The sequence below is a fragment of the Periplaneta americana genome, chromosome 2 (genome assembly GCF_040183065.1).
Source record: "Periplaneta americana isolate PAMFEO1 chromosome 2, P.americana_PAMFEO1_priV1, whole genome shotgun sequence".
Lineage (NCBI taxonomy): Eukaryota > Metazoa > Arthropoda > Insecta > Blattodea > Blattidae > Periplaneta > Periplaneta americana.
Genome location: NC_091118.1, coordinates 139,644,258 through 139,670,884, shown reverse-complemented (window position 1 = coordinate 139,670,884; position 26,627 = coordinate 139,644,258). Strand labels below are relative to the sequence as shown.

General features: G+C 35.6%; 1 protein-coding gene across 1 annotated transcript; it reads right to left on the bottom strand.

Moving 5' to 3' along the window:
* Window positions 1-8,579: 8,579 nt before the first annotated feature.
* Window positions 8,580-25,937, bottom strand: LOC138694623 (cytochrome P450 4C1-like). The gene is made up of 3 exons (XM_069818541.1): window positions 25,754-25,937; window positions 21,481-22,652; window positions 8,580-9,132 (listed from the first exon to the last, which is right to left on the bottom strand). Exons 2-3 carry the CDS (start codon window positions 22,558-22,560, stop codon window positions 8,689-8,691), a joined length of 1,524 nt encoding a protein of 507 aa, XP_069674642.1. The 5' UTR covers window positions 22,561-22,652; window positions 25,754-25,937; the 3' UTR covers window positions 8,580-8,688.
* Window positions 25,938-26,627: the final 690 nt, after the last annotated feature.

Sequence of the window (26,627 nt, the reverse complement as noted above, 5' to 3'; positions counted from 1 at the left end):
TGTTATTTCTTGAATGTAATACTTTCCCTTCTAGCTTCATAAGCCTATAGACCAGGCCTTCACAAGATTTTCGCTCTCCGAGTCGGCTCACAGCTCGAGAGCGGAATGCAGATATTGGCTGCGCTCTGTATAAGGGTGAACTGGAAGAAGGGTGATCTCGTATAAAATGTACACAAAAGTACTAGTATAAGTGTTCATGAAATGAATTCCCGTTCAGTGCTTACAAAACTATCTTCGACTATTATTAGGCACTAATTAATAAAGAAATATTTATTTACAGAAATACTACAAGCTCTATAGCTATTTAAATAATATACAATATAATTTTGTTATATTTTTATTTATCAGTGCATCAAAACGGGATTTTATCTGTTGGCAGCTGAAAGAAACAGTACTGATCGTAATGAAACATCAGTTACAGATGTTCGATGCCTGCCTTTATTAAAGTTGATAATAGAAAATAGTTGCTCACAAATATAATTCTTGAATCAAACATAGGAATCAATTTCACAGCCAGTTTGTGTAGACATGGATATTATTGCTAAAACGTAACCAGACTGGTGGTATTATTCAAACAGTATTTAGCCTTTAGGCCACATTGACGATCAGTAAGTTCAAGCTGTAAATCGTATGATATTGCTTCAACTGATTTTGAAGGAATTTATTATGACTATTTCGTTTATAATGACGCCATTCCATTTTCGGCCAATGAGGTATAATCAACATTTGAATTACAACCAATCACAGTTATACATCACGATAATTTCTGCAGTTCGATTTATCACTATCAATTTATCGCATGGTCGTTCTTTTGTTAGTCGGTGTCACCAACTGTTTTCACATAGATCGATAAGCATGAGTGCATTGTACTAAATATAGAATTGCGAAATTCTACTTCCACATCTACATCTTCATTTAATTCCGTATCCATTGTATTTAAAAAAAATGACAATTCTTCATAACAATTGTTCATTTAATTAATGTATTAATCAGGTTATTTGTAATTATACTATAAAATGTTTAAATTAAATTATGATTTCAGCAGATAATGAAAACGTATTTCTCTTATAATAACAAGAAAAAAGCGCAGTATATGTAATTAACATATTTAAACCTGTATTTCGCTTTTCTCAATTGGTATTACTGAATAACATTCAATTTTTTTTTACTGCAGTAATTGTTATTCGTCTATTTCGACTTCACAATGTCAAAATAGGTAAAGTATTCATAAATATAAAATTATTAACATTTTGTGAGCTAATTTTAGGGCTATATTATTTACATTTTTGTTTTGTTCACGCAAAAGTCCTAATAAATGTCACTCCACGTCTGAAATTTCCCAAATACTGTAAATTTCAGACCTCTTGTGACATTACTATAGATAACTTTAAACTTCTTTCCAATTAAGACAATATCTTGGAACCTAGAATTAAGTTCATTTCGAATTTCAACTAATATTTGCACATAATCGTGTAACATGACTTCATCACGAGCAGTTTCTATCGTTGGACAATGAGTCATATTACCTTCCCGAAACTGACTTACGAAAAGTGTTAAGTTTAAGAATGAAATCCCGTAATGTATTCAACATATCAACAATGAGCTGGCTTTTCCCTGAAGAGAGATATTTAAATTGTTGAAGATTAATAAATTCTAACGTATCCTACCTCATGTAATAATTCAACTTTCAACTCTTGAACCTTTTTACTGCGATCTTCACCAACAAAACCATCGTATCTGTATGTGTGGACTAGTAATGACGCATTATACTGTTTTCCTCTTTCTTTCAAACTTTTGTGGCAGATAAGTATTGACTACAGCTGCTGTGAATAAATAAACATTTTGCCATGCAACATTGAAAGAGTTTGCCTGATGATCACTTTTCAGTATTTTAGATACCTCCATTATGTAGCCGTAGATAAGCAAAATGAAATAGCTACTGATGATACATTACACCAGATAGCTGCGTGGACTATACTCTACCTATATCAGGCCTACGTCATTCCGACGTACCTTACCGGCTAGCTGTTAGACAGCTCTCCCGCTCCGAAGGAGCGGCCGCACTCAATGAGCCCATTTGTGCAGGCCTGCTATAGACTATGTGATATTGTCCAAATCCGACGCTAGACCTCAGTGGACTTCTTGAATTTGATATTCATAGAAAGGATATCCTGATTCAACCTGAAAGAACCAGATTCAGGCGAGTAGAAAATAAAATCCTGGGCTTTGAATCCCAAGTCTTAAATCCTAGATCAGCATTCGAAACCCGTATTATCCCGGGGACTTCACCACAGTCTAATATTTAATTTACTGACTGAGCTCTATAAAATATGTTTGTAAGGAGAAGAATTGCCTGGTGTTTATAACAATAATAATAATAATAATAATAATAATAATAGTAATAATAATAATGGCTTTATTTAACCTGGCAGAGTTAAGGCCCTAAGGCCTCCTTTCACACTCAACCAGGATTAAAATTTGCTTACAAAGTTGAACATAAAACTGGATCGGAATTAAGTAATTACATACTGATACAATTTAGGTACATAATGAGATCAAATGAGGTAGTTACATAAAAATTTACCTCTTAAAATAAAAATAAACATAGAGGAATACATATTAGTGTTGTTAGGAACAAATACGAATCACATAAAACAGAAGCCGATAATTCAATAAAAAAATGTACACAGTAAAAATAAAAATAAACACATTAGTATACATATTAGTATTAGATTACAATTAAGTAGGATTTACATAATTAGATAAACCAGAAAAAGACAATTGAATAAAATATACACAAAAAAGGATTAATAATTAAAAAAAACAACACAGTGGCATATATATTGGCGTTAAGTGATAAATGAACACGATTTACATTATTACACAATAAAAATAAGAGATATAGGAAGGGATATATTAGTAATATGCAGGCTTACGATCCGAGACAACTTAAGAATGAAGCGAAGTTACAGTGCAACGGAGTACAGACCGATTATTTAGTACTGACAGCTCAGCGACGCGAAAGAGGGGAAGTAATAAAAGTAGTGGGGAGAGCTCCGGAGTAGAGCTAAGGACAAGCAGTCGGCAAAGGAATGCAGTACAGCACTGGAAACATACCGCTATACCGCACGCATGACATCCGATCGCTGCGAAGGGAAGCGAGTGAAACCCAAACACCCCTTGGCGTAACTAAATGGACTCGCCTCATCCAGGCGCAGATCGCAGGCGACTGTCAGGACTAAATAATCGTACTGTACAGATGGACTGAAGTGGCGCGTTGATTTTTGTTTACCTATGCCTTGGGGTACAGTATTCTTCCGTCTCTCCCAACGAAACGAACTCAGGCCATCAGACATTTTCAATTCATGGTGAACATTTTTTTCGAACTAGTTGTAAATATGTACATGGTTGTTCACTATAATGCTAGCGTCTTCAACGTCGTCGAGAGACATGAAAACTTGGCTGGTAAACGTCCACCGTCACTAGATTGTATTATTAACAGTAGAATATAACGTAGCACATTGACGTCGTTGTTTACATTCACAGTATGTCTGTCTACTATGTTCAAGGAACTCTATAGTCAAGTTGTGTGTACATTGGTTGCTAAAGTGTCCCGGATTCTAAGTCTCGTAATATGTAGAAAAAGAAGAAAAATAGGGATATCGAAGGAACTGTTATAAATATAAAGGTATAACTGCCCCAAGCAGTGTTGCTTAACTGCATGGGAAAATATACAGAGTACTCCGTAAGTATAGTCCGGGTCAGCTTACTTCATACCCTAAGGGTGAAACCTAACCATTTCCCTCCCATTACTACATATGCTAGTGGATTGTGGTGATTTTCTAGTTTGCAGGTTGAATTTTCTTTTGCCAACTTCGTTTCGAATTTCGATACTGACAAATACTACAAAAAGTAGTGATTTTGTAACTAGTATGTTGGCAGCTGAAACAAATATCGACAATATTTGTCGGTACTGGAGTTCCATGAAATTAAAATTGTACTAGATTTCTGAGCCTGTTAGTAGTAGTGGTAGTTTTATTTTTCCTGGCAGATTTAAGGCCATAAGGCCTTCTCTTCCACTCAACAAGGTTTCAAGCTGGAAGCTAATGAAATTTGAACATACTAATAATTAATTAATATCAGTATTAATATTAATACATAATAGTTATTTTGTGTGTTGCGTTGTGGTTATAATTCGAGACTATAGTCAGGTAAGTTTTCGGGGTTAGTACTAATAATTTTATGTGTTCAAACAAAACACATTTTTTGGTTAGGTCTCGTGAGTCAATTGTTTAGTCAAACCAATGAATTTCGTATTGCCAGACAAAATACTTGACATGTTGATCACTTTCTCGTATAGTTTGCCTACCAAAATATGTTACAAATTATTGAATTATTTAGAATAACCTTCCAACATAAAGTACGGTAAGTAAATAAGTCATTTAGTACGAAGGATCGTGTGACATCTGGTAACAGTTGGCAACACTGACAAGGCCGCAATATTTGCTGTTAAGGAACTGTTCCTATGTGACCCTCACTATAATGTCGATAATTCTGGTACATACTTCCTTCAGTAAAGACTAAAAAAGATGTCAAATATCATTTTGCTATATTTTGAATAGTTTTCCAGAAAACGTACAGTTTAAAATATGTAAATTATGACATCGTGCAACACTGTAGCCAGGGGTGAGTGCATGTCAGAATTTTGTTGCACTGAACAACCCCTTCACCTGACGTGCTCTGAATAGGTGAGTGCAAGGTCATTGCCATGAACAGGGAGGGATATAAACTGTCGCGGTTCATAAGAAGCTATAGTTATAATTTTTTCTCATCATAGATACGTACAGTATTTAAACAGAAAATCGAAATCGAAGCGAATACCTGCACACATATGACTGAAAAGTTTCGGCTCGTAGTATGCATAGTGTGGCATACTTTGACTAGAAAAAAAATCTCAAATCGCTCAGCTAGAATGTCCCTCATTGTACATTGTTTTCAAACGCGTAAAAATGCAGTACAGATAATATACCGTTCAATTTTTGTGTTTTAATTGTGTTAGAGAACGAAAAATGAACACTCATGATTACATGATAAACAAGCTCTTGGAAATTTAAAAATAAACTCTACAACCTAATTTTAATTAAATGTGCAGAGAACACAGATAAGATATGCTTATTTCAAAATAAATTTAAAGATTAAGAAATATTTCTACACCCCCATATCAATTGAATGTTCTGGAGAACAAAAACAATAATAATGCTTATTTCACGTTGTAATAAAATACAATTTTAAAGCATTTAAAAACTCTACAGACAAAAATAAAAATACGGCATGTTATTTACGTTAAACGAAGAAAATTAAAATTTATATTTTTAAACTCTTTCGATTTAATTTTAATTAAACATTGAGTGAACACAGACAATAAGAAAAGTTTATTTTATGTTATAACAAACCAATTTAATAATTTAAAATAACTCTATTTGCCGTACTGAAAGCATTTTCTTCAGGCAATTAGAAACAGTTCCCTTCCACTTTCATTTTCAAAGCTGTAACCAGTAAACTTGCATACAAGAAATCAAATTTCCCGAGACGTCTTTAAAATCAATCACGTGTGTCATGTTTACAGGTCTCGGTTTCTCACCTTCGTCTTGAGCACTCCAGCTGTACAGTGTACCTGGCCTGCGACACGTATATAAGCCTCTCCCAGCAGCAATAATCTTTACAGAGTTGCGACAACATATTACGTTTAAAAATTCCTTTGCACGACGAAAACCTACATTTCTTCAGGTCAAATTTCTGTACATTTAAAGGAGAAAATTGAAATTCTTTCAATCAGGTATTGTCATAATACACTGGTCTCTTAAATTTACTGACCATATCGGGAATTAATTCAATACCTTTCCCAAAATACGCTATGTAATGTTTCATATAAAATAATTTTTTTCTCGAATGGGAATCGCAATCGAGCAAAATTGCATTAAACATTTTTCTATGAAATATCTCAATAAATAACCGCTTAAAATTAATGACATTAATTACGGTTTACTTTGTAGAAATTTCTTACGGAAAACGACTCTGATAACATTTAAAAACAATGTGAGTTCAAATCTGGGCACTTGTGTTGATTGCATCTTCATTATGAAGTAGGTAACTTAAAAATCACGTTTTATGTTCATATACCCAACAAAAACTTACCACAGCATGCCTTTACTTAAACCTGGTAATAAAGAATACGACAGAGCTAATGTATAGAGCTAACTCTACTTTAAATTTCTCTTACTGAGGCATTAAAGATCTGGAGGTTGGCTTACCTGTGTGCATAAATATAAGAAATGGAGGTACACATGAGGTAAGAAATGGGTTTATGAAACGTGAAGTTCCAATAAAATAATTGCATTCAGTAATATGCAGCAAGAGTGTAGCAAGAAGTGTTAGAAGGTCTTTGTATAAAACTATTGTGGAGAATATCACCGTATGCGAGTATGGTTTTGAAGAGTGGGAAATAACGGAAAAGTACGCAAATAAATTTATAACAGAGGAATGGCCTTACTGGTAAAGTTATGGCCTAACAATAAAGGTCAGTGCCGAATAAGGAACTATGCAGTAGGGCTGAGGCCGATATAATAATAATTGCGAGAGTCGAAGAAAAAAAAATACGATGGTATAGCCACTTGGGGAAATGAACGCTGAGAGGTGGCCCCAGATAATTTAGGGATGGCAGCCAAAAACACTCGGAAAAAGAGGAAAAAATATATATTTTTTAAATGATGGAATGAAGGGTGCAACAACCACAACCAATACCACAACCACAACCACTATCACTTGTAGATGATGGTCGAAATGAGGAAAAGTGGGCATGTTAGTGGAAAGAAGGAGGGAAAGGGAATATCTACATCAGCAAATCCCCCTGCAACATTCCGGGCCTTGGAAACTAGATTTTCGCAGATATTTTGGGTCATTGCTTTGTTTCTTCTTCCTATTCTTGAGGTTTCTATAGCAACTCTTACCTCTCGGAGTAAAATGCCTATTGTTTCCGCATTATAATTTCGCCGTCCTTCTCCTAACCCAAGTCTTAATGGTGAAATGCAATCATTCTGATTTATAGTGCCTTGTAGAAGAAAGTATTAGTGATTATGTTGTTTCTGGAAGCTGTACGTTCATCCACTGGTTTCTTCATGCGTTGCAACAGTGTTTCATTGACGCTAGCGGTGTGGTTTTGGTGTAGTAAGCAGGACTCATATGCTGCGTTCTGCCGGGACAGCACTAATTCAACTATTCATTTTTACTGAGTTACAGCAGCTGTGACTTTTCGAGTAACCAGATTGCAAAATGCCCGCTGTGTTTGCAAATGAAAGACACCATTATTGCATTTACTCCGGAATATGACATCATTGGTTGTTGCCTACCCCCTCCACTTTCGCTGGCTTGCAGCAGACTTGCAGCGAAAAAAAAAATGCTGTGATAAATGGCAGCCGCTATTTCAGCACTGTCGGTCAGCAAGGCGTTCAATGTTGCAGCTATTTCAGCGGTACTTCAGCAGCTGAACACAGCCATAGTCTTACAGACTGCTCTGAGGTGTGAGTGCCAATGTCCGCTTGTGTTGACTATCTGTTTCTTATTCATTTACTACTACATTGATCGGTTATGTTCTGTTTTGTTTTATTTAACGACGCTCGCAACTGCAGAGGTTATATCAGCGTCGCCGGATGTGCCGGAATTTTGTCCCGCAGGAGTTGTTTTACATGCCAGTAAATCTACTAACATGAGCCTGTTGCATTTAAGCACACTTAAATGGCATCGACCTGCCTGGGATCGAACCCGCAACCTTGGGCATAGAAGACCAACAAATTGATCGGTGTTGATTCCATTAACTATAGTCGTGTCGCTGTTATTTCCGGCGTGACTCCTCCTCTTTGCTTACGTCTTAGGAAGTGAAGTCTCTATAAAGTCTAGATAGGCAGAATCGTTCGCCATTTTTGTTCTTTCGTTGCCGAGGTACCAGACGAGGAATCTGTTTGCCGCACAGATAAACATTATCAAACGCACTGTAATTGAGCAAATAATTGAGCGGAAAATAACATTCTCGTGTGCTTTCTGCGAATACCAACGAAAGAAACAAAACGGCAGGCGATTATATTAAGTATTTATCGAGTCTTAGGAAGTGTATAACGTTATCGGCAGCGAATGACAAGACGCACACGTTTCAATGTCACCGACTTGTAACGTGATAGGCTGCCGGAAATAAGAGCGACGGAGCTATAGGACAGTGCGTCATCCCCCTCCGGGAATGCTTTGATCCCCTCAATGTCCCGCGCTCCTTTATCGCCTAAGATGTATAGTATTCGACAGTGGCGACATCAGCACTCAGCGGTCAAATAACATGGTACATGTAGCAGTTATTCCATAACTGTAACCTTAATGTCGTTGATTTCCATGAAAAGTCCCTGAAACCAACTCGTAAAGAGCTCACCTTGATATTCCCAATTCATCAACGCTATACAATGTCGCTAAATAACAGATTAAAATGAAATATACTCAGACGAAATCATCGCCAAATTTATCATCACATTCAAACATAATCGAGAGAAGATTTTTTTTATTTCCCCTTTGTTTAAAATATACAACAATACCTAATGTTTTCCGTAAATTCGGCCAACATTTTACAACACATATCAAGGAACACATTTCCTATTCAACATTATATAATTTCCTGGGTACAAATTTAAATTTGAAATCAGTTAGTGGTTTCATTACAATTCCCAACTGCAAGCTTTCGTTGATTCTGTCCATACCACCTTCTACTGCTATGAAGTGATATCTTCTGATGACTGTAGACAGGATGGTCTTCATTTCCATCATAGCGAATTTATACCCCACGCACATTCTGCGTCCAAATCCGAAGGGTATGTATGAATAAAGATGTCTGCCCACAGAGTTCTCAGGTGTAAATCTATCAGGATCAAATTTATCAGGATTGGGAAAGTAGTCCTTGTCGCGATGGATAACGTAAGCGCTGATAACCACGAGGCTTCCTTCCGGAATTATTTCTCCATTTCCGAGGTCGACTTCATCCACTGTATTCCTATATACATGAGGAACAGCCGGATAGAGTCTCAGAGTTTCTTTCACTACCTGAAAAAATTAAATGAAGAAACAATATAATAATGCATGTGGAAGGAACCTGTTCAAAGAAGCTGCAAGTATAGACTTTAATTACCACTGCGCTCAACCATCAAGATGATCCAGCATAAAAGAGGACTAAATTGGGTCCTTTTGAAAGATGAATCAGGACACTGAGTTAAATATCAAAGCCTAATATTTTTATGGTCTTCTTTGAAGGGGTTGGAGAAAAGTAGCATTTTTAGTTGTCTTTTCGAATGCGTATTCCAGGAAAAGGGGGTACGTCGGAGAGGTTATGTTGAGTGATTTTGTAGGGAAAGTACCAACAAATGTGTACCTTATTGGTGTGTTTCGCGTAACATTGGTAATTTGTTACTGACCTTCAATGAATTTAGGCCTACGGCCAAAATGTGTGGAAGATGGACATGGTAACCGTGCAGTCAATGATGGTAGGAGAAAGTCTGAAGGAGAATCGAATCGAGGAGGAGGAACTGCAGAGTCACCAATACCTCTTCGTGAGGCGTTAGGTTGCTAGATTTCCCGTGCAGTTATGTACAGTTGCCAAAAAAAAAAAAAAAAAAAAAAAAAAGTGGCCGCACTCGTGAACAGCAAATATTTTTTAAGTCCACTTCGGGTCACGGCGATGTTACACGATGCATGTGCTTTTAGAAGCAGTTCCAGAACTATGGAATCATTCCATATCTGCGCCTCGTAGACCAGCGGTAGAGTGCTCACTTAATGATTTGAAGGTTGTGAGTTCGGGCTTTGTTCAAGTTTTCATTTTATTTCTTAATCGCTCTTTAGAGATATAAATACTGAATTATTGAAATTATAATTTATGTTCTGTTATCGTTCTTTATCGATATGAATAATATTGAAGTTATTTATATTTTATCGTTCCTTTAGCGATATATATTATATTTAAGTTATAATTTGTTATATTCTGTTATCGTTCTTTAGCGACGTGAATAATATTCAGATTAACATTTGTATTCTGTTATCGATCATTAGCGATATAAATAATATTCAAATTATCATTTGTATTCTGTTATCGTTCTTTATTGGTATGATTAGTATTCAAATTATCATTTGTATTCTGTTATCGTTCTTTAGCGACGTGAATAATATTCAAATTATCATTTGTATTCTGTTATCGTTCATTAGCGATATAAATAATATTCAAATTATCATTTGTATTCTGTTATCGTTCTTTAGCGACGTGAATAATATTCAAATTATCATTTGTATTCTGTTATCGTTCATTAGAGATATAAATAATATTCAAATTATCATTTGTATTCTGTTATCGTTCTTTAGCGACGTGAATAATATTCAAATTATCATTTGCATTCTGTTATCGTTCATTAGCGATATAAATAATATTCAAATTATCATTTGTATTCTGTTATCGTTCGTCAGCGATGTAAGTAATATAAATTTAATGTTAGGTTTAGAACAATACAGCTGCCTAATACGAGTGTTAGTTTTTCTTCTTATACTGTTATATTATTACATTATACAATCCTGTAACATAATGAATTGGAAAGGTGTCACAAGGATTTGAACCTGATACTTTGACATTTCAATTCCGAATTTCGCGACGTCCGACGTTCCTACGTTCTTCCGACTGACCTATGTCATTTACCTTGTATTAACGTAATTCAGCGCATTGTCAGAAACACTACAACTGAACATTCATTTGAATTATATTCTGAATATTTAATAATGATATAAAAAGGTTACGTTTATGACAATAATATTTGTAGTTTTAATACCAACTGCAACAGCAGCACTGTTAACAGAAGCAATGATTAAGGACGTATTGCGTGGATAGAGTTCAACAATTTTTTCGAAAACAAATTCCGACACTGAGGTCGAGATTATAAAATAATTATTATTCTTCTTAACTCTGTGGACTTTATGTTTGAAAATGATATAGTTATTAATAAGACTCTAATAAGTATTTATATTATTATTTCCTTATTGAAGAATATATATTTTTAGTATAATGAATGTTTTGATGTTATTTTAAGACCTAGGTAGAGGCTAATTCTCTGAGGAAACCACGAAGCCATTTCTGCCTGCGACTTTGGCTGACATGGCTCCACAGAGGGGTGCAGGAACGAATGAAAGTATAATACGGGCTGTGGTTCATCTTGGTTTTTCGGCATCCGAGGCAGGTAGGCGTTTCAACGTTTCAGAAAGGACAGCCAGGAGATGGGTGCAGAATTATCAACGCTCGGCAATTTTTGGCCGAAAAGCTGGGAGTGGTAGAAGGAAAATTTCAACTCCACAACAGGACGCCAGATTAGTGGAAGGGGTTGAAAGGAATCCCTTTCATACCGCTGCTACTTTGAAGGCAGTTGTTAATTTCCCTGGCCACGACCAGACCGTGAGAAATCGTTTAAGGACCGCCAATTTGAGATCTCGACGTGCCATTCCTAGGGACGTTCATAAGGAAGAGCATATAGAGGCGCGTTTAGTCTTTGCATTGGGAATTGGTGATCGGGATTGGAAAAGAGTAATCTTTTCTAATGAAGTCACCTTTTCTACTACAAAGGAAGGACCCACTCTTGTATATCGTCCTCCTGGTACCCGATTCGACCACAGATACGCTGCCATGCGTGCTCGCAGTGATAGAGTATCTGTATCCTGTTGGAATTCTTCAATTCCAGCAGGATAACCATCCAGTCCACACATCTCAATTGATTCGGGACTGGTTTGCGAGGAGACAGGATATTGAATTGATAGAATGGCCTCGTCGCTCTCCGGACTTGAACACTTTAGAGAATATATGGGCACATGTAAAGAAGCATATTGGAAAAAATTGGACCAATCCCCCTCCAAGACGCCCTGATGATTTGTGGAAGCTCGTCCATGGTCCCTGGGATGCCGTGACTGAGAACAGTCGGTATTTGAAAATGCTAGTCGATTCAATGCCCACTCCATTGCAAGATGTGATCGAGATGGGAGGAAGATGGATTACATATTGAATCGTGGCTTTTTGTTTTTTTTTTTTAATTTTAATTTTTTTAACTTTTCAAGGCAGAGCCAGTAAGTTTGTTTTGTTTATGCCACGAAAGATATTTTTTGTTAAGAATATAATCTTTCTTTCCATTTGCAGCCATAAGAATATGTTAAGATTTTTCGGATTAAAATTTGATTTAATCCTCCAATAGATCCGATAGTAACTGATATTAAAACAATGAATGTCATAATAAATAATGACGAAGTCATGGCATAATACACTCATGAACCTGATACTAATTACTAAAACAGTCATAAAAGAAACAGGAGCAATTATATTTTGTCACTCTCCTAAAAAAAAAAAAAAAAAAAAAACAAAAATCATTAGGTTGTGTTCGAACGCACGACCTTAAAAACAATTGCCCGAAACGCTACCATTACGCTACAGATTAACACGCAAAAACATTCATTCTGACTGTAGATATCAGGCCACGTGGTCCAACAATATGTAACATCGCCTGTCTCCGAATTGTAGTGGAGATACCCGAAGGGAACTTTGTGTCTAGAGAGCGGCCACTTTTTCTTTTGACAACTGTACAGCCTTTGACACAAAAAATGACCGATCTATTTGTCTAAGTCCACTTCGGGCAGCGTCTGGTTTACACGATTAGGGAAAGGATATTTTAGCACCCAATTTAGCCCTCGAATATATCTTTGTTATGGATTATTTATAACATTTGATCTGTAAACAGACAAAAAAAGAGCATGAAAAATTCGTTAAAGTGTAAACCTAAGGCCTCAAGGAATCAACCGAAATCTTAGTGTATGGTAGCCGGTCTTTTGTTTTATTTTAGACTGTGCATAATTTTGCGACTGAACTGCTACTGTCACGTAATGCAATGTTGTCATCTGCTAGCTTTTATTAATTTGTACGAATATCTCGAAAACTGTTCACAAACGATCACAATGACATTAGATTCTTATCATTAACTCCCCTGCCTGATTCACCACTCAAAAGGAACTTATTCAGTTCCCTTCCTTCCCGTTTATATCCAGGGTGAAGTGAAATAACCCTGCAGATTTGGAGAACCAATTGGTCATATTGAGTATAAAAAAGGTCTAATGCTATATCAGTGGGAAGTTAATAGGTTTAGATAAAAGAACAAAAATTTATTAACCGAAAATATTAACGCCGTCGTTGTGGATAGTCATTCTGCATAGGATCTTCATTTCTGTCAATGCTAATAGAGAATGTAATAAAGAATACTTTTTTCCTGTGTCGTAGTTCAATAGAATGGACGGTTTTCGTGTAAATAAAATAAACAGTATTGCAAATTTGTTGCTGACTAACAAGACTAGACGTGGCAACACTGATCAACTGTTCTAAACTTTCTTTTGATAGGGGAAGGGAATAATTATTAGTAATGAAGTTAGTCTTGTGCCAGTATTAATTGAATATTCAGTGGAAGTGTGTGTTTGAATCTTCCGATATTAAGTGAAATTTTTATTGTCATTCAACTTAGCGTAGGGCAAAAATGCAGAGATTTTCTAATTCGGAATATATGGACATGATTTTAATTTTTTGAAAGACGAAATGCAACTCGCGTGACGTTCAAAGATTGAATCCAAAAAGATTTCCGGTAAGGTAATACCCCTGTCCAGAGTTATTCATCGCTATCTGATAGCTGGTCCGTGACACGGGCAGCGTTATTCCAACTTCACGATCGGAATCGACAACGACCGGAACAAATTGTTGTTAGGGAAAAGGAGATTTAAATTTGTTCGAGAAAAACCCGTCCCGAATCAGTCCCTTGATTGTGTAAAACGTAACCTTTTGTTTATATCTCACGTCTGTTGAGTTCAATACCTCCGTGTAGAATCTTGTCCAATGCGACGTTGGCAGAGAGTTTAAATTTGATGCAACTGTTTAATTAACCATACACTTAATCTCAAAGCGTACAATAGAATTTTTGTTTATTTTCATGCAATCTGTCCCACCTTTCAATGTACAGGTTTATATCGCTTCCACGCTCTATGTGCATATAATTTCTAACGCTGTTGTAGGACACACATGCACTAACGCACACATACAGATTATATATATGACCCAAATAAGCGGTAGAAATTAGTTTCTCTGAACTGGATCAATAAATGCCGATTTTTGCAAATTTAATTAGAGGAAGGGTCTTTCGCCTTTCAGATAGAGCCATGAACGCTTTCTGTTGGTCCCCACTCATGGGACTCGAGATGGCAGCTCTCATATTTTAATTTTAATTAGCCTATGGAAATTTTTCTCGGTATTTATGTTCTCCTTAACAAATCGGGCAACTTTTATTTAAAATATTATTTTATAAATTGGAGTATTCCTAGCAATACCAACGGTGCGGACATCTAATGCCCACAGGTTCAGTTCTTCATCATTAACATTCAGTATTTCGAAAAAAATTTCCAAAAAGAAGAAAAAAAAAAGTTGTCAGTTGGACCATAAACTCAAAAGGTATTTAAAAAGTTATAAACTTGTTGTGTGTCTTGAAGGGTTAAGAAAGGGGGGGGGGGGAATCCAAGTTTTTTTTTAATATAGATTTTATTTTCCATTATTTTTTGAACTTTTGAAATAGATATTTCTCTTTAACAATGGTATTAACGGCAATTAGGTCGTTATTACAATATCCTGCTTGTTATGAGAACTTGTCTTTCTCATACTTTCTGTTCATATACATAGGCTATGGAATTTATATGGATAGCGATCTAAATTCCAAAACTCAAGTAACACACACTTCCAAAAAAATATTTTGTCTACTTCACTCCTTGTTTCATATGAAAGAATTTCTACCATTTAGTCTAAAAAAGAATCTTACTCAGACGCTTGTAATGCCCGACTTTGATTATTGCGATTCCTTGCTAACTAAGGTAAGTTCACTCTTAGCTGAGAGATTACAACGTGTTCATAATGTGTGTGTACGATTCATCTGCAATACTAGTAAATTTGACCATATAACGCCTTCCCTCCAGTTAATTTCATGGGTGCGTCTGAAGGAACGAAGAACAGTGGTGGTGATGGTGATGGTGGTAGTGGTATTGGTGGTAGTAGTAGTGGTAGTAGTAGTAGTAGTGTAGTAGTAGTTTATTGACATTTCTGGCTTTGAGCTAGAGGCCGTTTTAGGATCTTATACACGCAGGACGCCATCTCCAGCCATTGTACATAAATAACAATAAAATATATATATATACATATATATATATATACACACACACACATGAGACTATTCCTGGCATAATTGCCAGTAGATGTGTGCGTGCAGTGATTGATTCCTTTTATTTCAGTGTAGGCCTGATTGGTTAATTTGCGATATTTGTAGACACTAGTGAGTAGGAATATAATATACATAGGCTAGAGTTCGGGGGAAAAGATATCAGCTGATAGACAACGTTGAGGTATATGTATCAAATGGGGAGATTAAGAGGGAAGCAAGAAATTGGAAAGGATGGAAAATGCTGGGTTTGCAGTAAAAAACCTGCTCTTGGGCAGAACACTGTGCATGTATATACGTATATACATACATACATACATACATACATACATACATACATACATACATACATACATACATACCCATACATTACGTACACACATACATACACACATATGAGACTATTACTGGCATAATTGCCAGTATATGTGTGAGTGCAGTGATTGATTACTTTTATTTCGGTATAGGCCTAATTTGTTAATTTGCGATATTTGTAGGGGACTAGTGAGTAGGAGTATAATATACATAGGCTACATATAAGGAATGGTGAACGGGATAAGAGTTCGGGGGAACAGATATCAGCTGATAGACAACGTAGAGGTATAATGTATCATACGGGAAGATTAAGAGGGAAGCAAGAAATTGGAAAGAATGGAAAATGCTGGGTTTGCAGTTAAAGACCTGCTCTTGGGCAGAACACTATACACATACATACACGCACATACACACATACATTACACACATACATATACACATACACATACACACATAGATACATACATACATACATACACACGCTTATATATTCTTTGTTAATATAGTGACAGCTGCGTCGGGATTCGAACGCGCGTCCGACAGGGCGCGCGGGTGACGGACGTAAGGGGAACGTCTGCATGCCGAGAGTGCAAGGGGAGGTGGACTGCGGTGCGAGGCAAAGAGGGACCAAAGCTGTGGGTGCTTCGCTGTGCGAGGTGAAGGGGGAAACGAAACCTATCGAACAGAATCATCCAGAAACAGAAGCCGTGATAAAAGGTGGAAGGCACTCGATGTAGTAACTTTTAGAACTGTGGTTTAATGATAAATAGGAGACGCGAAGAAGGAGCGAGCAATAGTTAGTATTGGACAGCGAGTGAATCAGCAGCGCCCAGGAGTCTAGGGTTCGACATGCGAGTGAACTTGAGCTGCGTTGAGGCGGAAGCAACGCAGTTGGAAGACTTGAGTTCGAATGCAGTGAACTGTCCCCGAAAGTCCTGAGTTCGAGTGCAGTGGACTGTCTCTAGAAGCCTTGGGTTCGATATACTGTGAACTTGAGTGAATTAGCTAGAACTAGCCAAGGCAACGAAATGTGAACTGAGAACTGACTGTTCTGTTTTGTAAATAGTGCTTTGTGAACATTAGTTAAGATTAGCAATACATTGTTGTTCTCAATAATCCAAGTGAATTGTCATTGTCATCTGTGGAGTGCAATAACGAAAACTGTGTTGCTGTGTGGAGTGGAAATCCCACTGTTGAGCGTTTAAATGTAATTATAAAAAGTGATTATTGATGTGAGAATAAAAATTCCATTATTTTTTAAAATAAAAGTCACAATATTTTTAATCTCCCTTTCCGCTGGCAGAAGTGTCTGATTGGTTATGGAGACTTTCATGGGGTAGAGCTATTTTATTGAGCTTCCTCTCTGTTGCTGTCGTGTCCTCTCAGACAGTATTCAAATTTCCAACACGTTTTAGCGGTTTTGTTTGTGTGTTTTAGTTTGGTGGTTGGGGCTGGTGATAGTTGTAGAAGACTTTCTCCTGTGTTGTTCTGTTGCTTGTGTTCGGTGGATTTGCGAAGATGTGTTGTGTATATACTCAATTTACTGCCGAATGTGTGTATTTCCTGTTTATGAATAGGTCTTAAAGAGAAATCTTTGGCTTCTGTCTTGGTAATGTTAAGTAGTAATTGCCAGTCAGAGAACAAGTTAGATGGCGCATGTGAGGATGTTTGAAGAGTACTAATTGCAGTATTTACATTACAGTAGGATAAAAGCGAACTCTGTCGTCAGCATACATGGCTATGTATGATGATCGTAATTATGTGGATTATTATATGTAAAGAGATTGAAGAGAAATGGTGACAGTACAGATTCTTCTGGTACTGGTGGTTAAAATGGGACGAAGAGTTGATTTAATTCCATCTGTACGTGAGAACTGACGCTCAGATAAAAAAATACTTTGTCATAAAGTGTGTGAGTTAGTCAGGAATACCAATTCTATATAATTTTAGTACTAAACCATCATGGCAAACAGTATAAAATAGTTGGACAATTTCCAGAAACTCGGCGGAAGTATACTATTTTCTCTCAAAGACTTTTGTAATGTATTCAGTGAATCTTTGCAATTGATGTATGGTAGAATGTTTCGGCCGAGAGTCAAACTGAAAATCTTATGTAATCTTGTTTTAGAAAGTAAATTTGCAAACGCGATTATGAATAACTTTCTCAATCAATCAACGATTTCAGCAAGGTTCCAACTTCTAGGAAAATACTCAATTACGAGGGCAACATTGAAAATCACGTCAAATATATCACAGCTTTTCTGGTAAGCTTCTTTAATACAGTGTTGGGTATAAGAACATAACCTAGGAATTTTTTATTTGGTAGCCTTTGAATAAAGTGAGGCAGTTTTTGCGGAGTAGTATAGGACATTCTCCTCGCACATTCGGTTTATTAATATTTTCAGTAACTTCTTTTTCAATTTCAGATGTAGTCTGTTCATTTAAACTCTCCCTTGGGGTGAATACATGTTGATAATGAGATGCAAGAAAATCAAATTTTGTTTCTGTCTGTGGCTATTGGAGAATCAACACGAAGTGTCGAGATGGCTGTTGACTCACGCAGGATGTACGCTTTGTAGCGTACCAAAGAGTAGGACATATTATCGGCTTCAGATAGAAATAACAACGAAGAGTAATATGATTACAGAAGATGTTGTTCAAGATGTGTCTTCTCTAGTCATATAGGATAATTCAGCTTCTTCCGCTGCTATAGTTGCCTCTCTTGTTGGCATTGTATGCGAATTCGATGTTTTCCATTAATTAATTGCAGTATGGAAGATGGTAAGTAGTACGTGTCAATGACAGCTTGGAGGACAGTGCAGAAAATTTTACAACTGAACATATTGTGTTCGTAAAATTTTAAATATCATAGTCAATATCCGTTACTGTCAGTGGATGATATGCTGTGATTAATATCGTGTCTAGGGTCAATTAACATTTTATTTGTCCCACTCAACAAAACCATTAATAAGGCGTTTCACATGAGATGTTATATTAGGAAACAAATGAAAAGTAATCAACACTGGGCAATGATCTGAATCAAGTGCTGTTAGTAAGTTGCTACATGAATATTCTTTTGAATTCCAACATCCAGGATATCTGGGAGCTTAGCTTGATTATATGGATAGATAGTATGTTGGTTCAGTCGGTGCGAGAATGTGCAGACCAAAGTTGTTAATACAGTCATAAAGACGACGACCATTTGGATTCGTTATCCTGCAGCCCCTTGATGTGTGATTTGAGTTTAGATCACCTACAAGAAGTGTTAAACCGACTGAGGGAAATAAAAGAGCAAGTTATGTAAAACTTAGTAAATATTTTGGGATCTTATAATCACAAAATGATTATTACTCTGATATTTAATACATTTTGATTCCGTCTATTTCTATACCAGACTTATAAGGAAGAAGTACGTAATGATGTGTAATTTTACGTTAATTAAAATGACAACACCACCAGATGCAGTAGTAGCATTCCTATCATTTCTACATGTTTCATATCCTGGAACAGGGAAGACTTCGTTTGGAAGAATGTGAGTTTCTGTGATACATGCTATCGCAATATCATGTGTTGACAACAAGATAACCAAAGAAAATCGTTTGGTTCTAATACCATCAGTATTGATTTTACACAAGTATTATTCATTGTATTATTCATTATAGTGAGCTGATGGATAGAAACTTGATTATTTACTGCCATTCTGAAAGTATGGTCACAGAGACTAGATAATGTAATCTATAATTTTTACAAGAAACAAGTCAAAAAGTCAGAATGTGCGGGATAATCTCAGAGAGTTGATCAGTTAAGAGTGAGGAAGAGAAAGGCTCTGGATCATGTTGACCTATACGGAGGCGTTGACTCTGATCAAAGAATCCATTCACTAAATTTGTATACATGCTAGATTGAGAATTTGCCTGAAATTTTGAAGTAAATGCTATAGACATTGCCAGATTTACTTGATGATGAGAATCTACTTTGCGTTGAAATAATGGTTGCGAAATTTCGGGAATATTATTCCGTTGCGCATGTCTTAACTCAACACCACTTGAGAATTTTTCCTTTAACTGCAAATAGTGTTCACAGTTGGATTAGCTGGATGTTGTTGACTGTTCGCGCAATTAAGCGGTGTTGTTTTACAATTAGGGCATTGAGAGAAATGATGGGCCTTTAGACATCGCACACACTGTGATTCGAGTTGATAGTAATTCTTTGTATGTCCAAAATTTTGGCACGTTTTACACTGAGGGATCTCGTCAATTACACTGTTCCTTCGGCGAGTGAGATTGATTTATCGTGGTCGTTGTTGTCTAGTTTTATTGCGCAAAGAGGAGTAGGTTGTTTGATCTTTGCTAGGAGTCTTGTTACTTTATCAACTGGATAGTTAAGTTCTTCAAGACCAACTTTTCTCTATTGACCAATGAGAGAGTAGAATAACAGTAGAATATTTATTTCCAGTCAGATTTTTATAGCTGAGTTTTAATATTGCTCACGAATTAAAACAAAGAAAGTAGTAAGTGATAAAAATCATGGGATATTGATGCCTATACTTTTATGATTGAACAATTTCAACTGTGTAAGGATTTCTGATTGTACATGATTCTGTATGCTTTGCAGTAAGAGTTCTCAATGTTCTTTAAACAGAGAGGTGGATTTTTTTTTCCATTTGAAGTGTAAAAACATTAGAAGGTTCCTCCAAAATGTCTACGGTAGATAAGGTTTGTAATCTCTTTCAATTGGGAATATTGACGTAACACGTCATATTCTGAACTATTTCTGTATTTAAGGGTATGCAAATATACTTATTGATTTGCATATTAGAAAGAGGTGAATTGAGATTAGATACTGAAGAAGTAATACTTGTTTGTAGCATTCAACGCTTTTACTTCAAAGATGAATCATTTTAACATCTCAGCAGGCATAATTTTCAATGCTTTTTTAGATAGCTGCATAAAAGATGTTTTCTTGATCTTTTTGTTTTTGGTACTGGGCACCAAAGAAATGTTTACAGAACTTATATTTCCACAATTATTAGTATTTACATCACTACTCACAGTTTCCATCCAATCAACCATTCTATGCAAATTGTATTCATTTGTGCAAGGTTCCCAACGAGCACAACAGGATTAATTTCCAGAAGAATCACCTAGTTGAACTGTGTCCATGCTTGAAGATCATTTTGAGACACACGCACCAATAGGTAATAATTTTAAATAAAACACATTTGTTTTAAGTAATGAAGCAATACTGTAATAAAATAAACAAAAATCAATACTAAAATTGGAACTTCGCATTACAATATTAAGAATTTACTCTTTACATATTCCGAAACATTTGGAATTCAGAATATATCTCTCAAATTTCATCCACTTTAGTGTAATAATGTTTCACAAATACTAGACTATCGTGCTTCACCATTAATTTGTCCACCTAACATTCTAAAAATTGATGGTTAACAGATTGTTACCGTTGCCTTTGTAATAAATTATAAGTGCTGGTAAAACATTTTAGATATTAGACATGTTCATAAATCTTTCACTTCAAATTACTTCATAATGTCGAAATTATGTTATTTTTTTACGATCTCCTCCTAGGTAGCTATTATTTCAATCACAGTGTCTTCCTTTCACTCTTTCTTCATAATATATGGATAAATTAAGCTATGCTAACATCGTTTCTTTGGAAAAAAAAAATATAACCGTAGTTTTCCGTATTCGAATTCGAGAATATAGGGCTTGAAAGATAATTTACAATAATCATGCAACAAATTTACTGCGAGTACAAGATAGGTGCTTGCACATAAAAATACTTACATTTTATATGAACTTACCTGTTCGAGATATGTCATTTGAATGAGATGTTCATTTGCAACTGGAGCGTGCATATTTTTATTAAATATTTTTATTTGTTCTTTCATAACTCTTTCTTGGATATCTTGATTTTCACAAAGTAGTGCCAATGCAAAACAGCACACAGTTGAACTGGTCTCCCCTCCTGCACCTGTAACGGAAGTTATTTCTCCAATAAGATCGTCCCTACTCAGTTCTGAAGAATTTGTTAGGATGTCGGTCAATCTTCCCTTTGTCTTCATGTATTCCTCTATGTTTTCTCCATTCTGTGTCATTGTTTCATACTGAGTTAAACTGTAGTCAATTTCTTTGTTGACCATACCATGAAGGAAGGAGGCAATAGATGCTTGTTTCCGACTTGCTTCTGACATGTTGAATATTATTTCCATGCACAACCACGGTTTCAATACTTTTCTTGACATCATCTCTACTGCACCTTCGAGGTTTTCTACTACTGCAATATCATTCCTCTTTTGAGTATCCAGCGTATGTCCAAATATATTTTCAACAACAATGTCAATTGTACACTGAGTAAAAAGAACATATAGTGCTTGAAAACTACCATCCGCATACTCTTCTATTCTATTCGCGAGAATATTGCTATTTTTATCAAAGTTATTTACATATTTCTCCAGAATGTTGTTGTGGAATGCAATGTTGAGAATACGTCTGTGTCTTTTCCATTCTTCGCCCTCAATTGCTATTATTCCGCTTTTGAATATAGGTTCCAAAATTTTTTTATGCACTATGTCTGGAAATCTCTTCAAGACCTTATCTTGTTTGCATAACGTTTCAATACGTTGAGGATCTTTGAGTAGTATCATCGGTATCGGTCCATACCATCCGCTCACTATGGATCCGTAGGTATCAAATAAGTCTTTGACGATTTTAAAAACTTGACTGTAGTCACAAAATCCAATGATGAAAGCGACTTTTAGAGCAGAAAATAAAGATGGTCCAGGTAACGTAGATAGCAGATGAATCTTACGATTATTTTTCAGTGTTACATAAATTACAGCAGCAATGCAAACGACAAAGAACGATACAACAGTTATCCACATATTGTGATCAAATGGATGTACTGAAGTTGAAGTTTATTTATTCACTTAGCTTGTATTCAAGTCCATGCACTTTTCTGACTGTAGTTGTAGGTCTGAAAAATATAAAATTATATCCGTCAATAACATACATACAGAATTTGTTCCGTACATTTTTTCCTATGGTGCAACTTAATATATCTATTGAATCAATAAGTTTAAGATAATAATGCACTGCAGTTAGAATTTTTGGCAAGCTGAAATTCATTTATTTGACCTTTTCACCTGTTACAAATCCATGAATCAGTCGTTATACGAGACTGAACTAGTTAGATTAGATTGTAACAAATATTAAATTATATAGTTGAATTTCTTTAATTAGAATGGTTTATGTTATAACAGAATTGTCTCGTAAATTACACAATTCCATACATCATTCGTTATACGACTTTAAACTAGTTTATGCTAGAAAAAAAATTGGTTATGACAATGCTACATAATATATAATTTTGATTAATTAGACAATTTTTAATAACAGAATTTTCTGGTAAGTCGCACAATTCCATAAATCAATAGTTATCAGACTTATTACAGTTTAGGTTATAACTAGGGAACGGAATTTGGAGCAGTAAAAGCTAGTATTGGCATCTACATAGCCATTTGTTTACAACCCTTTATACCAAGTCCTCCCCTCCATGACATATTCGCAGATCTCTGCACGTCAACAACAGGTGAACGGGACAGTTGTCGCATAAGAACTTGAACATGCAGGTTTGCAGTTCAGAGTAGTGAAGTGCAGGTACAATGCCGAAAGTGAAACCAACTAACAATACAAAATTGAAAGACTAGCCTATATTTGTAAAAGCTCCAGATCGAGTATCATAATTCAGGAAACAATTCCCCAAATTGTCACTTCCCCCATGCCCAGTTCTTAAGAGATGGGGGTCATGGTTGGAAGCTTGCAATTATTACGCACATCACCTCAAATCTGTGAAGAAAGTGGTCCAGTCTTTCGATCCCGATGACGCGGCTGCGATTCAAATACGCCAGGAACTGCTAAAGGATAGAACAATCGAAAAAGAAGTGGTGGATATTAAGTCAAATTTTTTATATTTACGGGATGCCATTATTCGATTAGAGAAGTCAGGAGTAGAATTAGCTGAGCAAATAAATATTATGAGGACTATTGCAAATAAACTGAGTGCAGTAGAAGGTGAAGTAGGAAAACGTGTTGGTGAAAAAATGAACATAATTTTGATTAAAAATGATGGGTAAGTATTCTTAGTCGGATTTCAGATGTACTAACAAAGACGTGTCTCAATGACGTCATTCAACATGTGAATTTAATTGACGTATCTTGTTTCAAGTACTCTCCAATTGTCTCTGCAGATGTTAAAAAATATCCTTCCTTGCAACAGAGCAAAGTTGTATTTTGAAAATTTGAAAATGATATTTACAATTTATCATAACAAGGCAAAGCAGGAGTAATTGTTTTATCAACAAAACATAGCATTAATTGAAAATGCCGTTTCGTTTGCTTCTACATTTAGTTCAACATTTAATGATACTGTATTAGGCTATGTTGTAAACATTGTAGTATATTGCATATATTGTAAATACTGTAATATACGTTGCATACATATTATAATATTTCATTATATTGTAAATAAAGGTTTTAATTTAACACGCTCCTGACAGAAAAACAAACATATTCAGAGGCGAGTTCCATACAGAAGACAACTGTCTATCAGCAATCAATGTTTCCATTCACACGCGAGGACGCAGAAATTGATATTTAATTATGTATATCTGTAATGTTGTTTATTGGTGTCTTGTGCGCTGCCAAGAAAAACACATGTTGTTCAAAATGAAATGCAGACTATGTATGTAGGCAACCATATGTCATTAAACTAGTATAACAATTGTTTATTCTGAAATACGTTTACAGCACGTTGCGTGTAAGTTTGTATGAAGTGGACTGTACTCGTCCATGCAGCTCGCTTGACAGTCACTGAGCTACGAATATCTATACTACGTTTCACCATTCGTTATAATACTCCAAATCCCTTTCCCTGGCTATAACAAAGTTAGAACACATAATTGAGTGTCAATAATTATACAGGTTTGTTTTATATCAGAATTTTCTAGTAAATCGCACAAATCAAAATATCAGTCGTTATACGACTTTAAACTAATTTACATTATGAAAATTTTGGTTTTGACAATGTTATAAAATACATAATTTTCTTTATTTAGACTCGTTTGTTTTATAACAGAATTTTGTCTTTACGTTTCACACTTCCATGAATCAGTCTTTATACGGCATTAAACTAGCTTAGGTTATAAAATAAGTTAGGACACATAATTGGGTTTCTTTAATTAGAGTGTTGTAACAGAGTTTTCTCGTAAATCATACAATTCCATGATCAGTCGTTACACGACTTTAAACTAGTTTAGGTTATAACATATTTACAACACATAATTGAGTTTGACTAATTACACTGGCTTGTTTTATAACAGAATTTTCTCGTAAGTCGCACAATTTCATAAATCAGTCGTTATGAGACATTAAACAAGTTTAGGTTATGAAAAAGTTAGAATACTTAATTGGGTTTATTTAATTACACTGGTTTGTGATATAACAGATTTTTTTCGTAAATCACACGACTCCATAATCAGTCGTTATACGACTTTAAACTAGTTTAGGTTATAAAGAAGTTGGTTAGGATAATGTTAGGGCTTTAATTAGGCTCGTTGGTTTTGTAACAGAATTTTCTCGTAAGTCTAACAATTTCATAAAACAGTCGTTATAAGACTTTAAACTAATCTGGATTATAAAAACGTTTGAATGCATAATTGGGTTTTAAATTGAACTGTTCTGCGTTATACAAGAACTTTCTCGTGAGCTTCAGACCTTCAACTCGCCGTTTTTGCTTGGTATAATTTAAAAATAAATCGTTATAAGAGGTTAGACTTGTTAGGTCAAAATACAATTATATTACACAATTAGATTCAACTACAGTAGATTGATTTGGCCTATATTATGAGAGGAATATGTATATGAAGTACTAGCCGTTGGAATTTAAATTACGTTGGTCTCAATAAAATGTGTTCGATACAGGATATTGTCATTATTAGTGTTAGTAAGTACCTTACGTCTTCCATTCGAGTGGGTGTTTTGAATTTCTTAATAAGGATAAATCACTGTATTACTTACATTAGACGAACTAATTTTCCTCGGTACTACTGCGGTTCCTGTTCTGGCTGTGGGTTCCGTGTCGTACATTTACAGCCCCTGAAATTATTCCGTTTCTTTATAGGAGACAATTTTGAACATTTGCCTACCGTTCGTATACCACATTGAATTTCGACATAGAAAAAGCTATGCAAAGAGTCACTGAATGAAATAGTGCTACTACGTAGACGAAATAAACCGCAGATGATGTAACAGCACTATCACGTGACACATACCAGAACACGTAGTTTTTATACCGTGCGCCGAAGTTTATGAAACAAATTCCGTTGAAGACAGTACAGTACGCATGACGGATTCTATTCCCATTGTCCAAAAAATCTATCGACTTCATATGTTGCGACATCTTTGCGTCATTAAATGAGTACTGGACTACATTTTTTCTCATTCAAGATTTCATATTACTACAATTGTAAATATAACACGTTATTTCAAAATTACGTGGCTGCAAATATCTACTTTTTCACATAATTTTCACTCAAATCTATTATTGCCCTACGTCACCTATAAAGCGTTCGAGTTTAGAAAATACAATTGTGTACATATGTGTTGTCTTAGCGGACATTCTTCCTTCTTGCAATACTTTGAAATAAGTTATTCCTACGTATTTTCTAACGTATCCAATAACAGAAGTAAATCTAAATATTGAAAATACGAGGCCTGTCTAAAAAGTATCCGACCTTAAATTTTCCCGCGCAAAGTAGTGATTCTAATGCGGCGCCACTGTGCACGGTGGAAGGAGGAACCGTAATGCGCATGCTTGAATTTTTTCACCGCATTCGCTTGTGCCAGTCACTGGCTGGTGGTCGCCAAGTAAGGTGCTGTTCTAAGTGTTTGT